General features: G+C 39.6%; 1 protein-coding gene across 7 annotated transcripts; it reads left to right on the forward strand.

The window, feature by feature from the left end:
• Positions 1 to 817: 817 nt before the first annotated feature.
• FAM81A (family with sequence similarity 81 member A) lies at positions 818 to 17864 on the forward strand. 7 transcript variants are annotated; one of them, XR_005823199.1, is made up of 12 exons: positions 818 to 978; positions 2151 to 2548; positions 3897 to 3962; positions 5008 to 5064; positions 5145 to 5418; positions 6162 to 6280; positions 12954 to 13083; positions 14261 to 14367; positions 14650 to 14785; positions 15145 to 15340; positions 15759 to 16014; positions 17186 to 17850. XR_005823199.1 is itself a non-coding variant. In XM_040569551.1 (12 exons), exons 4-12 carry the CDS (start codon positions 3916 to 3918, stop codon positions 15896 to 15898), a joined length of 1206 nt encoding a protein of 401 aa, XP_040425485.1. In that variant the 5' UTR covers positions 819 to 978; positions 1636 to 1810; positions 2151 to 2548; positions 3897 to 3915; the 3' UTR covers positions 15899 to 16731. The 7 variants fall into 7 exon arrangements, 5 of the variants coding, with proteins under 5 accessions (XP_040425484.1, XP_040425488.1, XP_040425485.1 ...); XM_040569551.1 differs by lacking the exon at positions 17186 to 17850 and adding an exon at positions 1636 to 1810 and having other exon boundaries at positions 819 to 978; positions 15759 to 16731; XR_005823200.1 differs by lacking the exon at positions 5008 to 5064 and having other exon boundaries at positions 17186 to 17864.
• The last annotated feature ends 324 nt before the right edge of the window (positions 17865 to 18188 follow it).

Here is an 18188-nt window from a genome sequence, read left to right on the forward strand (position 1 = left end):
CAACATAAACTGAAACAAGGGAGGTTCAGACTGGGTGTAAGGAAAATGTCTCCCCCCATCAACTGCCCAGAGAGACCATGCAGTGTCCGTCCTTGGAGGCTTTCAGCAAGAGCAGGCCGTGTGAAACCCTGAGGGACTTTGGCTGGCCTAACTGATGACCCTGCATAGTGCCAGTGGTTGGATAAATGGGGGTCCCTCTAGCCTTAATCACCCTATAGTCCTGTGACACCAGGTGGGTTACTGCCCCATTTTGAAAGCATCTGTGGCACGTTTTGTTTCTTGCTCAATCCTCTCTTGTGAGAACTACTTTAAAATAAATGGGTCGGTAAGTGTGTAGATGCAGCCCCCACCCTGCTGTTCATACAGGTGTGCAGCTCTGCAGCGCTTCCCTGCTTTGCAGCTGCCGGCCCCCATTCCCACAGCCCAGGCACCGGGGGGGAGTGCGGGTGTTTTACCCCGCACGGGAGCCAGCCCGCTGTCCCAGCGCCCGTCTGCGCACCAAGTGCCGCTCCGGTTCCACTCACCTCTGCCCGCCCAAGGCCGCACCGGGGCCCGGCGAGTGGCACGGGCTGGCAACGCTGCCCGGGCGGGGCGCTCCCCCGGCTGCGGGACGCTGAGCGGCACGGCGGGGAGGAGCCGCGCCCCGCCCGGAGCCCCCCGTCCCTGCCCGGCGCTGGGCTTCGCGGCCCGGGGCCCCGCGGCGCTGCCCCGGCTGCGGCACCGCGCCCCCGCCGCGCCGTTCCCATGGTGACGGCGTCCTGGCAACGGCGGCAGCTCCCGCAGCGCGGCCTGCGCCAAGGCCCGCGCCGCTCCTGCGCCCCGCTCCGTGCCAACGGCGGGCGGGCGGACGGGAGGACGGACGGACGGCCCGCGGGCAGGCACCCAGCCGCGCAGGCACGCAGCGCACCGAGGAGCGGGGCTCTGCCGGCCGCGGGGATGCCGGGGAGGAGAGGCGGGCGGCCCCGTCCCGCCGCAGTGGTGAGTCCCAGCCCCCGCTCCCCGCGACCCCTCCGGCCGAGCAGCGCCGCGCCGGGCCCGCGGGGTGCCCCTGTCCCTGCCCGCCCCCGCGCCGGGCGGAGCCCCCCGGACCCGCCGAGGCTCCCCCGAGGTGCGCCGAGGCGCACGGCCGGAGGGCAGGGCGGCCAGCCCCAAGCCGGGGCACGGCCCCGGGAGCGGCCCCGGCCTGCCGAGAGGAGCAGGGTCGCCTGAGCCCTCCAGCTCCTGCAACGGGTGCTGGCGACTTCGGGAAACGGTGACCAAGTGGCTCGGGTCTCCACGGGACAGCTGCCCAGACCAACGAGGGCAGGGCTATTTCTGCGTGTCGTCAGGCGTGCCGCTTAGCGCCGGTAATATCTTTGTTCTGTCAATGTGACGAGCACAGCCGGAACACTTGGTAAATCAAATAGATCACTCTAAATTTACTGCGCTAATATAGCACGGTTTAAATTGCCATAGCAATATCAAGCTGGAGACACCACCACTTAGAACAACACTTAAACACACGAAGCCAGTGTTTCGACTGGTATCTATGTTATCTCAGTGCAGCACCGTTAAATCTGGAGCTATGTGAAATTGCACTCCTCCAGTTCTCGACATTAGAACACCTTATTTTTTCTTGTATTTGATATTGATTAGGCTAAATGGGCGTTTGTTACATACACTGAGCAAGAGGGAATCCGTCATCAGTCCTGACACCCAGGTGTTCCTGACTGCTGCACGCACCTCACAAGTGCAGTAGAGCTCCGTGCAGCTGCTGAACAAGACCTTACCACAGAGCCCTGCGGGATGCTGCATCAGGTCAAGTCATCTGGTAATTGATTAGGAGAGATTTCAGTGATGAGTGACGTGCTTAAATTAAAAGAACGAGAAGTCCATCCATGTGCCTTTTGTTTCATGTGCACAATTTCTCCAGACACTTGCATTTAGCTGTAGTCTGGTAGAAAACAAAATCTTCAAGCAATCCTATGCTTATTCTACTCCAAAAATGTTTTTCAGTTGATATTAAGGCCATATGTTGATATGAAGGCCATAAGAAGAAAACACTTGAGTTAAGGACTTTTTATTTGGCTGTTTTTATAAGGAGTATATTACTAAGATATTGCTAGATGTACAGACTTTAATGCTTTTTTTTTTTTTTTTTTTTTTTTTAGGTAGAATCCAGTGTTTTGCCTCAGTGATGCATAGCTCTACTCCCTAATCTGTGGGATATTCCCGTGTTCATAGTTAAATTGCACGTTCAAATGCTTTGCTGCATCAAGATCATTAAACTGTGGTATGGCGCAGAGCACCGGGTGTAAATGAGCTCCGGCCTACCACAGCCTCGGGCACCACCAGGCAGCTGTACAGCCCCCCGGGACAGCCAGGAGGGGCTCCCCACGGACAGCGGCACCGTTTGAAAAAACGTGGGGAACCACGTGTGCGGGGAGCAGACTGCAGGACTGGACATTCAGTGGCTGTGCACAATTCCCAATGCCTCAGTCATCATAATGATACCCAGCTCTTATTCAGGGCTTGTTACTTACAGGCATGTAAGAGCTTAAACGAAGAGGTAGGTACCATTATCTCTGTTTTCCATATAGAGAATTCGAGTCATTAGGCATGGAAATAACGTCCACAGCCATCAGGATCAGAGGTTGCGCAAGGAATTAACATCAGACCTTCGGAATTGCAGACTAGTGTCACTGCTGCTCAGCAACCCAGACTCTTAAAACTATGTTTTTTTTCTAATTTGTAGTTTCTGAAGCACTGTGCTATAAATAGAACACACATACTGTGACAATGTTTGCTCTGTTTTTAGGCAGTGCTTTCATAAGTTTCTAAGCACAAACATGCTTGGCATTTTGAAATCTCAGCGGACACTCCTATCACTTCTTTACAGTCAAAATTTTACAATTTTGTTTCAATAACCCTGTTTTCCTCTTTCTGTTTGTACAGCATATTGCACCAGGTTTCAACAGCAATTACAAAATTCTCTTCATATGTAAGCGTTTTGTTTTCAGTGAGCATTTTAGGTTCCCAAGGAATTCAGGCTCAGGCTTCCAATAGGATAGCCATGCTCACTTCTGCCATCTTTGTAGGTTAAAATGTGTGTTTGTTTCATATGGGGTGGAACACTTGGATTTGATTGAGGCTATTGCTTTTTTATTGTTTTAATTTCTGTTACCAGAGGAAAGCTACTGTGCCAGGTACTGATCTCACAGTAAGATATCGAAAATGTCTTTTTGAAGCTACTACCAGAGCTACTCTGCTGCAATGTCTGTCACAGTCTGGCTCGCTATATCTAAAAACTAAGAACAAAACGTATAGTCTTCCTACATAAGAATTTACTACATAGTGTACTCTTTTAGATTTGAGAACAAATGGGTAAAATACACAGTTTTGCTAAACCATACTGATCTCTAACATTCTATTTAGATTACCTGAAAAATACATTATCCCCAGTAACTTGCTGTCATGAAATATTTTCATTTCATTCTCTAGCCAATGCATTCTTAAGCTTTACTATAATCCCACATATCTCACTTTTGTATTTGCTAATTGATGCCGTCTGAGATCAGTAGACGTATTTGGGTCAAGAAGTTTGTTTGCCTCTGTCCTGCCAAACCAGTTCTGTGGGTCACGAGCGGATTTCTCTTGTGAAGTTGTCAACCCTGCCCTTTTCTAGAATACTGTTTTCACTATAAAAAAAACTTCCTATCAGGTTTTAGTTTGCATTCTTTTGTTCCTTTATATCAATTTTTAAATGCATCTATTCCATAAGCAATATTTAAGCTCCAAGATCAGACCTGTCAGCGTAATCTTAAACTCTTCTTGAAGGTTCACTTAAAGCAGAAGCATTGAATCATTTCATGCCAGATATAAACTATTAAATAATTCAATGTGTACTTTTTCAACAGACAAATTATTGACCAGAAAATGGCCCAGCGAAGCCCGATCTTCCCAACTCTTGCCCATTCTGAAAGGTACAGATGGAATGTAAAAAAAAAAAAATAAAAAATCTTCATATTGTCGAGTATTATGTCTCTCTTAATTCTCTCTTAATTGTCTATTTATAGTAACGCTGTAACATGGAACTTTGGCATTTTATATGCAAAGCAAAATGAAATACCCTAGACTCATGCAAATCACGGCCCATATCACAATTCCTTACTCAGCTTTTACTTAACCCTTTCTGAACAAAATTAAATAGCCAAAGCCTTCTAAATACGGAGTAAGTGTGAAAGCTCAAGGACAGATCTCACCTTTGTTAGAGTCCTTGTACATCTCTATCAGTGTTATAAGGGTGAAAGTAATAACTAACAGAGTTACAAAAAAAAAAAAAAAAAAAGAATAACAACTCCTCTTTGGAGGGGGGTTCAACTTATGCTTCTGAAAATTTTCTTTACTCTTTACAGAACATAGCATCAGGAAATGATTACATGCATCCACAGTCTATGCAGTCAATTTTTTATTTATTTCTTTTACTTTGAGCGTCCATGAGCTACCATTGCTTTTCATGGAAGCTACATAATGCAGAGCTCTTGAAAAATCTAGACCTAAATATAAGGGTTGTGTGTGTGTGTTTTTTGTTTTTTTTTTTTTTTAATTTGGCTTCTGAGACTGAGAAGCTTGTCATAATTTTGATCTCTCCTCACTTTTTACACCTGCATATGCTCCTGTCCCATTTGTGGGAGGACAAGCTTTTGTACAGTATTAGAAGATAGCTGTATAGACTGCAAGAAGGAAAGTACGCAAGCTACTCCTTTTTAATCTTGGTCTGGTCTTATTTAGTTTGCAATATCTACCTTCTACAGTTTCTGCTTTGATTAAGCCTGAAGAAAGATGAGAGCTGTAGAGACAAATAACATTACTTCTGAAACTCAGTAAGAGCATCTGGGTTTGTGTTCTTATTCCAATTATAGTTCTGAATTGTTACTTTTTATAATGCTAATGTCCTCTTCTTAAGATCCTATGCCTTGTAAGCTTCCTTAAAGAGTAGGAAAAAGAGCCTAACTTGCCTTTCTACAGGACAGATAGATGCAGTAGCAAGCAGCATCCGTTTATTTGCAGCAGTGCGCCCTCTCTGTAAGTCTTTTGGTGCTTCTCCCCAGTACTGCCAGTTTTGTGTGAGACCTTAATAATATCTGAATATTCTTCTTCACTAGACGGGTTCGAAACATACCGCTGCATAGCCAGGCGTTGACAGCGGTCCCGCTGGCATCTGCAAGCCTTGTGGATCAGCTGGAAGACAGAATCCTAAGCCATGAGAAAACCACGGCAGCGCTCGTGGAGCACGCTTTTCGCATTAAGGAGGACATTGTTTCCACTCTGCACAGAATGCAGAACAAAGGGGGGGGCGATCGGTTGGCTAGGCAACTCTTAGAAGAACATATCCGAAACATAACTGCAATAGTGAGGCAGCTTAATCGGGACATTGAGGTATGTTAGGAATTTTTCACAGGACTAATACCGTTTCAGCTACTTAGTCCTTCTCATTTAATAACAAAGTTTACCACAGGATGAGAAAGTTCAGACAAGGTCTGAAGATTCTGTAAGCTTATAAATTGTTTTTATAACTTGAAACACTGTTTGCAAATTATGCAGTTCCTTCAGCGGCTATGAAAATAGTACAGGATATTAGCATATAAACACCGAAACCTTTGTGGTACTAATAAGTTTGCTTTCAAAAGCAACACTGGAAAACCTTGAAAAAAATGAATTAACGTGACACTAATACCCAGCTCAACTTCAGTCCAAAGGCTGTGCCGAATAAACACTAGGAAGTGCCTTAGGTCTGTAATAAACTTTCTTTTACTTCCGACTCGCTGACAACACTAAGTAGCCAAACCCAACTGCTCATTTTTCTGACCTAATCATACGCAGATACATGACCTCTGCTCAATGAGCAACATGGGCGTGGTGGGAAAAACTGACGGATAAACGTTAATATTTAAAACTTTATTCCATTGTCAAGTTCTACTTTATACAGATTATGGTAAGGACAGTACGAATAAGAAATGACCTAGAGGTACCTCTTTTAGTATATATGAGATGAATCTTTTATTAAAGTCATGATAAAATGTATCTCTTTTTACTGAAATACTGAAAAATAATGAGTGACATTTTAAATGTACATTAAATGTAACATACTGAATTTGTATTTGCATATGAATACTTTGTAGATGCTGCAGGAACAGATACGTGTCAGAGACAATCTCAGCTATGGAACAAATTCTACCCTAAAGAGTCTGGAAATGCGGCAGCTTTCTGGTTTAGGAGATCTTCGGGGAAGAGTGGCAAGGTAAATGCCAATATGAAAGTATATTTTGGGGACTAGCTAATGTTGCTTTAATCTTGAAACATGAATGTCAATGCTAATGGGCTGAACTTTGGCAAAATTCCCAGGATAATTTTGCTCGGTGTTTTCCAGAAAATGAATAATAATCCTTTGCATTCCACTATTACGTATTAAACTTAACAACATGACCCTTAATTCCCCAAATTTGTTTTTAACAAATGACCTCAAATTCCATAGGAATCTGGATACAGTTCAGTTTTAAAAAGAATTATGGTTAGACTTTAAGACTAATTAGCACAATTACTATAAAGGAGGTATGGTATAATCTGTACTTGTAAAGAACATAATAGATGCACATTTTTGAATATATGTTAGAGGTAGAAATATGTGCATTAAATTATTGGTAAACCATATTAAAATCTACATAAGCTACCTGGCACGTAAGGAACAGAAAGCTATAAAACAATTGAGTTTTTACAGGCTACTTCAAACTCCAAGTTACAGTTGTGCAACAACACAGACTTCAGGTTGTGCCATCACTGACACATTTACAAACCAAAGTACAACAACATTTGTTTCAGTGTCTGTGAAGTGGAACATAAAAAATGGTTTTGTACAACTACAGAAAAAGGACCAAATCTGTCCTAAAATATCCTGGCTAATAACTTCACTGGAATTACACTTGTTCTGAATTTGACCTATTATCTATATTGTACAGGTAACTTTTATTTTTTCTTCTCCTTCAACTGATTTAATGATAACAGCCTACAAAGATATCCAGGGAGGGATTTTCCTTGAAGTAACATTTTCTCATGAATTCTTTGATTGTTTCAAGTTTCCACAGTAACTTCTTAGCCCATTTTGTAAAGAATACTTTAGAGAGGTTTAAATACTTGTTACGTAACTTTTTTAAAAAGTTATGCTTTACTAAAGTTATTCTTTAGTAAACAGGAACAAACTAGACAAGCTCATTTTGTCAAATGAAAAACTGATTGAAATATATATTGTTCTCTGAGAAATTTTATAGAATCATCGTAGAATGGCTTGGGTTGGAAGGGACCTTAAAGATCATCTGGTTCCACGCCCTTGCCATGGGCAGGGACACCTCCCACCAGCCCAGGCTGCCCAAAGCCCCATCCAGCCTTGCCCTGAGCACTGCCAGGGATGGGGCAGCCACAGCTTCCCTGGGCAGCCTGGGCTAGTGCCTCACCACCCTCTGAAGGAAGAATTTCTTTCTAATACCTGATCTGAATCTCCCATCTTTTAGTTTAAAGTCATCACCTCTTCTCCTATCAGTACACCCCCGGAGTCCCTCCCCAGCTTTCCTGCAGCTCCCTTTAGGTAATGGAAGGCTGCTATAAGGTCTCCCTGGAGCCTTCTCTTCTCTAGGCTGAACAACCCCAGCTCCAGCCCTCTGGTCATCTTCGTGGCCCATGAGGATGGATGTGGCACATGTACATGCTTGGATCTTCCTGCTTTTTATATAAGATGTCCACTTTGAGATCCCACTACATCATAAGACTGGTCCTTATGTGGAGCAACACAGTTACTGTCTGCTTGTGCAGCAAAGTAAAGTGCCTTTGGTTTCAGTACAGAACTCACATGAATAAACATGTGCCAACATGAGCTTCTCCATGGGGCGCTGCCTGACTGAGTACTTGGTATGGGGAGCGGTGGTGGACTAGCTCAGTCTTTGCCAGGATTTCTTCCTTTATTTACTTAGGGCAACTCCCTTTTATTCTGCCTGGGTTGCAATCTATCTGATTATTTTAAGAGATTATACCTATCTGCCCTTATGTCAGCACGAACAATGAACGTTGGAAATTTGTATTCATTACCACAAGAGAATTAGTTTGTCTTTTAACTGTTACCTTCTGCTCAGTATTATAACCTAAATTTTCTCTATGTGCAGAAGAAAATAAGCTTCCCTTTCACCAGAAATCAAGTTAAAGCAGTGGTCCATGAGAGAAGGTTATTTTCCTTCATCTACAAACATATTCTACTTCAAACTCCTGTGTTCCTGTGAATAATTATTATGGTATTCCTGGAGATTATGATCAAAATTGCAGTTTGTTGTGCTATACAGATACTTACCAGAAACTTTCCCTTGCATAAATATTTCCTGATTACTCTAGCCAATACATTACATAAAATAAGCCAAACTCACCTAATATAATTTTACTTCATCATCTGGTCTTACTAGCTCTCACATGAATTCAGAGAGTGAAACCTTAGAAACATGTTGAAGCTACTGTGGGTTACCAGCTCGGGTCCATCAGCTAACCTCTGCTCTCAGCCACAGCCAGGGTACTGTGTGCGGCTCAGGCTGTAGTGACAGTAGGCTAATTTAACTCAAAGTACATCACATTTGCTCTAGGCTAGAAGAACACACGTGGGCTATTGCTGTGACTCAGTTTGTATATGCTGAGTGATGGTAAATCACCTGTGTCTGAGCCTTTGGATCCTGTAAGGATTTTCCTGTCAGTCTCAGGATCCTGGCCAAATTTCAATGCCAGTAATTACATGCATACTAAATATCCTATTCAACTTCAGTATTGGAGAGAGTACTATTTATTTCCTAACACCAACTGTTCTGTAACATGTCAATATATCATTGAACAACTGTCTCATTAATTCTTGAGGGTTGCTGCTTTTAGCGGTGAGAACAGGGATCCCTACATGCACGTGCACTTGAGAGGCACAGCTCCAAACACCCCACAGCTCTGGAGGTGTGTGACTCGGGGAGATCTCAGGGCTGAGCTCACCTGCATCACAGCATCAGCTCATAGCCCTAGCAGGAGAGGATGGAACCCACAGAGCAGGTCATGTCTCTGGGCCATTTTTCATTAAGAATTATTGATGAATTTGTAAAGCATCATTACGGGGTTCAACATGAATAATGCTGCCCATATTCCTAAGAATCAGCATTATTAAGACAGAATTTACCTCTGTTAAAAGCAGTGACACACTGAACAGGAAACTACATAGGTACTGATAGATCCATTAGTCCAGCCTCCCGTCCCTGATGTTGCCAGTTTTATATAACACAGCCTTACCATGTTTATTTCTAGTGATAAATTCATAAGACCATAAAATTCACGAGTGCTGCCTTATCATTTATTTACAGAATGTTTTGTGGACTATGACTACTTGTCTGGGAAGTTTAAATACAGCAGCCTTGTCAGAACAAGAGCAGTTGCTGTCTCTAGAGGTCGCCCTCTCCTGAAAACTCCAGAGAAATAGCAATTACACGTGTTCACATTGCGCCTACTAAGCATATATAGTTGATTTTTATATACATTATAGATCTGACTCATTTCAGATGCCCTGGACTTAAAACATGTAGGCAGATTTTCCTACACTGAGTAGAAAATGAGTCTGATGCATCTGGGATGCACTGCATTTATGATCCCTGTAAGTAAAATAAATCTGCTGCACTCTGCCTACTGGTGGTGTACAAGACATATAGGGAAGACTGATCTGGCCTCCCAGGTGCAGGCCATGTAGCATCTACTAGCTCTGCTGTTCCGGCCCAGTGGATCCCCTGGATGCATCAACTTGTTTTTTCACTACCTCTCTTTCAGCTACCTGTTTTTCACTGAAGCATTGATATTTTAATCAAAACATCTCCAATTATTAAAAAAAAAAAAAAAGAATGTTACCAATCTGTGCGTGCCATTTTAGCATAACTTTATAGCATCCTGTTGCAGAGTATTGGCATAGTTCTCAGCTTTTTCTAGTCATTGATGATACTGCATAGAACAGCCATTGCAATTTGATTTCTTGGAGATGAAAGGCAATGAAAATATTCTTCAGTGTGCCAGAAAAGGAACTACCGCTTTTGCTTACTAACATTTGGAAGACAGTCGTTTGATAATTTCACTGGTTTTATCAAACATTATTATTATTATTTTTTTTTTTTGGGATTAATACTGGATTCTGAAACTCAGAATACTTGGTACTACAAAGTCTTCTCTCCATTTACTCTTCCTATACTAATTTCATTTAAGTACACAGTTTGGTAATCATAACTTTTAGAAAATGTCCTCCAAAGTCAAATAACAGTACAACAAACTCATCCTAGTGCATCTTTGGCCCAAATTTCAACAGTGCATGTGTGCAACTGCAACATGAAAAACTGCTGTGAATATTTGGTATGGCCTACTCTCTTCATTCTAAGCATGAAGAGCTTTTTGTTGTGCATTTCTTTGTACAAAATGGTTTTCTATAAAATCTTAGGTGTTGCGTAAGCTGGAAGCATAGCTATTTTTTCAAATCGATTTTTTTATAACCTTATCCTCAGCTCTTACGTTTTTAAATTAGTATTCTTCCTATAAATCTTAATCTATTTCTCATTTCTTTCCTTGGGCTTTTAAGACGACCAGACTTCAAAAGTTGATTTCAACTTTTGTCTTTCTATCCATTGGCTTCATCTATAGTCTGATCTTACTATTAATTATATTAAATATTTCTGAACATTGGATTTAAATTGTACTTTAAAGAAGGATTTATTGTAATTTTAACATGAATCTATAAAGAAGTCAGAGCTTTCTGAGATATGGAAAATCAAGCAGGTATTGTAATGTGCCTCTTATCCGTAAACAAAGAAAAATTCCAAACTATAACGAACCATTTTTTTTTAGATTACCAATTTTCTTCCCATCCATTGTGCAGGAGGAAACCTAAATCAAAAGTGTCGGAAAGACCATGGTGTTCATCTTCGTACTGTTTACTTTTTTTCTGCACTATTTGAAGGCTAGTGGAAGCATCGACTAAAATTGTTATAAGTCTTAAACTCAAAATATACACTCACATAACTGGTATCAGGATCTCATTCCATGTATGTAGCATACTACTGTTCTTTTGCAGGTAAAAACTAATCCGGTGTTTGGGATTACATACAACATATATAGCAAAGAGACTGCTTTGACCACTTGAACACTGAGAATATTGTTTTAAAAAATATCCCAGGATAAAAATGAACTGCATTCCATACCTACATTGATATTTAAAATGTATTCCAACTTTTGTTTTAAAAGGGTGCCAATTATAGTATACCTGTAGAAATATTAAATAATACAATTAATACACACCACATTGACACTAAATTAACAGTCAGAATTTTTAAATTTTCAGTTACCATACAACTTCATGACCCTTTTGATCATGTAACCCAGTTCCACAAAGAAGCGATGCCCTATGATTAAATCCATAATACTAATTTGCCTTAAAAGCAATTACAGATGCCTACTCTTTGCTTTTGGTACAGTAGTTTCAAAGCTGTTGCTTTTTATATTTTCTGTAATGCCTCAGAGAAACAAGACATTTTTTTTATTATTTTTATTTTTATTTTTTGAGTTCACAGGCTTTTGGTGAATAGATTTGGCTTCTCTTGTCTTTCTAAAGGAACTACTGGAACTACCTGATTCTAAGACCTACAATTCACTGCTGTGTAAACCTATTCTGCTCTTTCTATAAATATTACTAATCAATCTTGTTATGCTGAACTGCTCAACTATAAATTACTTTCTACAAGTTTTCTAATTTGTGATATTTTGCATTATTTATTATTTTTATATTGAAATTGTACTGTCATATTTATAGTAACAGTTGTTACTGTAACCAAGGTGATGAAAGCACATTTTGAAGTGAAAGCTTTCCAACTGAAACACGAGTTAAAAGAAGTTAAAATGTGTCATGGCTTTGCATAATGACTTAACCTGCCATAGTTTGTCCCATTTTACTGCCTTTTTCCCCTTTAAATTGTAACTGCTGTCTGTTCTTCATCAGTTTCAGAGATCAAATTTAATAACTTTGATTATTATACATCTAAAATATATATGTATACACGACTCATACTTTGCAGGGGTCTTACTCCTGAAATTACAGTACTTGTATTTGTACAGCTCAGTTAATGTTCTTATTGTATTACTGTAGATGAAATCCACCTGATTAAAGTATTTTTGAAATGTTGTAGGAAATGCATGTATTCTATAGCACATTTGCCCTTAAAATGTTACAGCACTGAGAAATGTTCCAACGTGAAGAAAGGAAAGTAATTATTATGTGCCAGTACTGCATTTTGTAGTCTTTAGCAAGAGAAAATTGGCATGGCTTTAAATGACAGCTTTACCTAAATACAGACTGTATTAACTAAACCATAACTTTTCCCCACATTGTTTACTACATAGATTGTGTACTATTATTTTGCAAAAGAAAATAAAAATAAGAATGTGAGACTCAGAGGAGCACGGCTACAATAATGGAAAAGTCATCTTCAATTAGTTAGGCCTCTAACTATATAGGCCAAATCTTACAGGCCATGACAGATGTCTGCTGGAATATGACAAAAGTATGACACATTGAAATCCTGCATATCTTTGAAATTGTAATGTGATTACCCCAACTCTGATAACAACACAGTCTACCCATATTATGCCAGAGCCAAGAAAACGAGTGCATCAGGTGTTTGGTAGACTATTTAACTTCTATTCCCATTCAGGAGCAGTTTGATGGCTACTGTGAGATATATCAGCATTCTTACAGCCTCATAAGACAATGTTTTGCTAGACAGCCATCACTTTCACCAAAATACCCAGTCTAAAATGGATAATTTTAAAAGCCTGGACCTAATGTTCTATTCAGCTGTTGCTTTGGTATTTATTTATTCAAACAGGTGTGATGCCGGGTTAGCCAGACTGTCTGCAGAGCATAAAATTACATATGAAAGACTTCAGAGCCTAAGTAAAGACCAACACACCTCTAAGTTGATCTTAGAATCTAAAATCAAAGAGGCAGAAATACAGGTACAGTATTTAGACCCGAGTGATCCATGTATGGGTAAGAATTATAGTCTGATTAAAACACACAACATTACTGTTAATTATTTTCTTGGGAGTTCTGAGATTTAAAGATGGAGAGTTATATCTGCTCACAGTCCTTATTAGATTGAACATTGCTACATAGCTACATTACTGTATTGGTCTAACTGGAAAAAAAGTCCATAAATTGTTGCCTTTTGTATGCTGTACAGAAGGTCCTAGTGTTCAAAGGTACCTACAAAGTCTCCAGGAATGAACAACCATCAGTGACTACTGATGTGAACAGTTTCTCAAGGTCAGAATGTTAAGGAGACATGGATGTTCTACAAAACCACCGTAACAATGCAAGCTTCAGTTTACCCTGTATGTTTTGGCCTTCCCAAAATTATTTTGTATACATTTGAACACTATTTTTGAAGGTCAGCAAAACAAAGCTGTTTTGTGGCTCTAAGAATCCCTAAACCTATCTGTTGGCTTTCTCTCCCATTGGGTATGAGAATGGAATTGACCACTAAATAGAAGCAGTCTTGAGACATTGCAAAAAGGGTTCTTCATAACTCTGTCTCAAAGCCTTCTCATTTTCTTAGGTAACAACAATATTTTGCACCTTCACTTTGTGGTAGGTAAATGGCTAAAATTCACTTCACTTTTCTCAGAACACTCAGCATGCCAGGAATATATTGTCATGAATCTTGTAAACAGAACAGTATGTTTTGTACTGCCACGACTGCTTTTGTGAGAAATACTTTATGTTAGCAATAACCGATCCCCAGTTAAATCCAGCACTTGTATCACTGCAGTAGGTATTACACGAGAAGTGCTGAAGACTGTCACCCAGTCGCAGTGGAGGGTCTGCATAATTGACACCTGGTGATGTATGGATTGTGTAAATCCAGCTGCCTCAGAGCAGGATGATGCCTTCAAGGCAAGACTGTTCACTTTATTTATGGCTGAAGGAATTATAGCTTTCATAGTGTTCCTACTTTTGTCTTGTGAGACAATATACTTTTCATGAGAAAGTAAAATGCACAAACTCAATGATTTTGGAAACATCAGCAATACAGCTCTTCTTTATAATCTCTTCTACTGACACAAAAAATGTCTCCAATGAGACTGTGGCGAAATGCTGTTGAAGAATAGTAAATTCTGAATTCTGTTTCAGATTTCTCATCTCCTGAGCAGAGTGGAGCAGTCAATAATGCAGCAAGAAGCAAAGCTGAAGGTTGCCTATAAGGAGAGCACGCAGCAGCTCCACCTGCTGGACACCAAGTGAGTGAGCTGCCACCGGCCCGAAGAGCCGATCCCATTGTTTTCAGTGCCGCAAAGCGTTGTGACATTTCATAAAAATACTTCTGTTTTGTTTTCATTATTTTCCAAAAGGATGTTGCCTGCCTTGTCCCATTTAGTAGCCTTAAAACTTGAAGATTTGCCTTGATAGGGTGTCAAGAATGCAGTAACTATCATTAAATTTTTGTGATCATCATAAAAAAAAGTTGCTGAATGACTGAAAATTCTGCTCTTTTTATCTCCTAATTCGTATTATGCTTTTAGATTAAAAAACGCTATTGAGGAACTCAGCAGCCAGATTTTGTCTGCACGCAGCTGGTTGGAACAGGAACATGAAAGGATTGAAAAAGAACTTGTGCAAAAGCTGGACCAACTCTCATTGACTTTTAAGGAAACCACGGTAAGTTTCATTACAGTCTCCTAATACCTCTCAGGAACTATTCAAAAGCATTATGAGTAACTGGGACTTTCAGACCCCACCAATATTTGTAGAACTCTTTTCATTGATGTCAAGCATAGCATTCCCACGGCCTGAGAGTCTTGAAATACATCTGTCAAATCTGTCCACTTTAAAAACATCAGTATTTCAGCCTACTATCAAGTCAGTTTAAAGTGTTTTCTAAAATAAGTTTTAATTCCTTACGCCTTTAAATTCCACATAAGAAAAGATGATTAATCAATACCTATTGCATATCTGGGAAACACCACTCTAGTTTCATATACAAAAGAAGCCATTAAAATTATTTTTCCTGGCTCCAGGAAACGAGTGAAAGAGCTATAGAGATGAAATTCAACCAAATGTCAGAGAAAATTGACAAAATAGAAGAAATACAGAAGATAAACATGGAAGCACATGAAGCACAACAGACTGAAGAAAAGATAAATATTCGCATTGGCAAACTTCAAAATGAGATTAATGAAGACATAAAAGAAATGAAAGCTGAAGTTAATGCTGGTAGGACTATAATCAATCAAGATCTTTCTTCTGAATTGCGGTAACAATGACTGACCTTTAATACTCTTCAAAATGTCTTTGTACTAAAGTATTTTAAAGACACTGGGGCCAAATGTAGTGGTTGCATCTGTTGCATTTAAAAGGGCTTTCACTAAGTGTGAAGCTCACAGAAACAAGAGGTGACACCTTAATAGCTTAGAAGTGCTCCCCCGAATGTACGTAAGCACAGTTTGGCTGCAATTAGGGGCATTATTGCCATCAGCACACTAGCATAATTAAAGTCTTATTTTTCTTCAGAACTTTTGCTATCTTTCTAGTGTAAAATTGAGTGTTATGGTAGGAGGCATATTCTGATATTAACTACATCATACTCTTTTTCTTTATATTATAAACTAATTCAATTCTCATGTGCAATTAGGGTTTGCAGCTATCTATGAGAGCATTGGGTCTCTACGGCAAGTTCTAGAAGCGAAAATGAAGCTTGACAGAGATGAACTACAGAAGCAGATCCACCAAATGAAGCAGGAGATTCCAGCATGGGGAGAGGCTGGACCGTGACTGCAAGATTTTGTTTGAGATGAATATTTCCCTGGCTAATAGGCAGACTATAATCTTGTTCCAGTCTGTAATCCAAATGTAATGCATGTACCGAAGGACATGCTGCTGTTGCACAGGTTTGTATGTTTAAGTGGTAAATGCAAGCTTTTAATAGATCAACTGACAAGAAGCTTTTATGGGCTGAGGTGCTGGTTTACCACTGCACTGCTCTAGTTGCTCTCAGGAGATTACCAACATAAAACTAGAGTAATATATTGGTGAAGCTGGCACCTAATTTGCTAAAGGCATTTCAATGCTCCCCAGTTTTGTAGGCTTGATCAGGCAGTTATATGCTTATATGTATAAGCATCTCGATATATTCTTTTTTAAATAAGAAGTTGGTATCACTTGTTTATTATCAGTTCGGCAAGGTTCTCCACCTTGATACAAATTACTATGTTTGAAGTCACCAGACATTTTTGCAGTGACCTTCTCTACTATTGACTCCCTGAGGAGACAGAATTGGCACCAAACAGACCAATTTTCAAAACTTAGATACTGTCAGAAAACTTTTGTTTAGCTGTGCAAATATCCTGTGTGCGTGCGTACGCGTGTGGAAACTAAATAGTATTATATAATGTAGTTGTAGACTAAGATGATTCATGAACAATATAAGAAACAACTTGTGATCTTATGTATTGTGACCTTTTTAAATGAATAACCAAGTAGACTTGAGACAAGGTAAAAGATTTATATACAGTATTTTATAAGCTGGGCATGTGTTCCTGTGACTTGTTTCATTATATTACTATGAACTTTGAAAGGTTTGAAAACAAAAGAAAAAGTGATGATCTGGAGATAAAGTCTGGAGAATTTTGTGTAAAATAAAATGCAGTTTATGATCTGCTTAGCAATTTCTATTGAAGTAAAACAACTAACTCTTCAAATTTAAGTAGATTTTAATAATTTAGTAGGTTCGAACTGGTAATTCATGGTATTTCCAAATAATAATGGTGCTTATTTCCATTCCCATAATAGTTTACATGCTGAAAATGAGCACCCCTGCAGCATATTAATCTAGATGGGAAAAAATATATTTTTATTCTTTATCTTCATTCAGAGCTTGTTATTGCTTATGTTTTCAAATCATGCAGGATTAAGCAGTCATGAAGAATAACAGGCTTCATCCAGTATCCTATTAATTTATACAGTAAACAGTACTTCATGTGCAAAAATACCATTAATTTGTACAAGTGTTACTGCCAACTTGTACAAGTTGATACAATGTCTTTCCATTGTCTTTAACAGGCCTTTCTTTTAGCCAATATTTCAAAACCATATTCCTGTTTGGACAACCAGTGGCAAACGTCTCATCACATCCATGAAACAAGGTTTGGCCCACACAGTCAACATATTAAAAAAAATGCTCCAAAAACATATGTGCATTAAGTAGGACAGTATATGGTGTAAAATCAGGAAAATATACAAGTCTTTACAGGATTAGTGCCTAAGTTGATATTTACTTCCTATATAGTTGAAAGTATTTTAATGCATCAAAGATACCTGAGCTTTTTGCAACTCTGGCTTCTAGTGCTCTCTGATAACAACACTGCCTCTGTTATTCCTGTTTTGTATCATCCACATGCTGTGGAGTATATTTACAATGGCAGCTAAAAGGTAAGCCCAGTTCTCTAAAGGGACACAATGAAATGCTTGCAGATATGCTTCAGGAATTCTCTTAATACTTCATTCTTTCTTAATTTCTGTACTCTCATCTGTTCTTAAATATTTACCCAACTACAGTGGAAAAACTATCACTGGTGTTTTGTAAACAAACAGACACACACCTTGAACACACAAGGAAGCAAAAAGAGATGAACAAAAACTCACTTTTTCTTCTGTAATTGCAAATCTGTACCTGAGAGAGTCTTGTAAATATGGAAGAGTTTACAGAGAAACAGTTTATGTATGACTAATAAAATGTTTCTCTTGTAAAATCTTGTGTGATTCATCACATATAAAAAAAATGTAGAACATTCTAGCTAATTTTACTTCTGCTGTTTTCCCTAAATTTCAGCTAAGGTAAATAACCAAATCAGAACAAAACAAAACACACAACAACATTGAAATGTGAGCTCCTATCAAGCAATGTGTTCCAATTACAAAGAAGTGCTATTGGAGGAAGTTTTCTGCACAGACTAGGCCTACAAAATCTTGACTGCACCTTCTGTCAGGGAGTGTTTGTCTCTGGTAAATAACAGCTGAGTTCTTCAACGTAGACTTAGAGTCCCTACATCTTTCTATCTCCTTA

This window comes from Cygnus olor, chromosome 11 (genome assembly GCF_009769625.2).
Source record: "Cygnus olor isolate bCygOlo1 chromosome 11, bCygOlo1.pri.v2, whole genome shotgun sequence".
Taxonomy (NCBI): Eukaryota; Metazoa; Chordata; class Aves; order Anseriformes; family Anatidae; genus Cygnus; species Cygnus olor.

Coding starts and splice junctions, on each gene's coding strand:
- FAM81A (XM_040569550.1), top strand. CDS start 3,916: ATGGCCCAGCGAAGCCCGATCTTCCCAACTCTTGCCCATTCTGAAAG. Junction 13,084..14,260: donor TCAAAGAGGCAGAAATACAG/GTACAGTATTTA, acceptor ATTCTGTTTCAG/ATTTCTCATCTCCTGAGCAG. Junction 14,786..15,144: donor TGACTTTTAAGGAAACCACG/GTAAGTTTCATT, acceptor TCCTGGCTCCAG/GAAACGAGTGAAAGAGCTAT.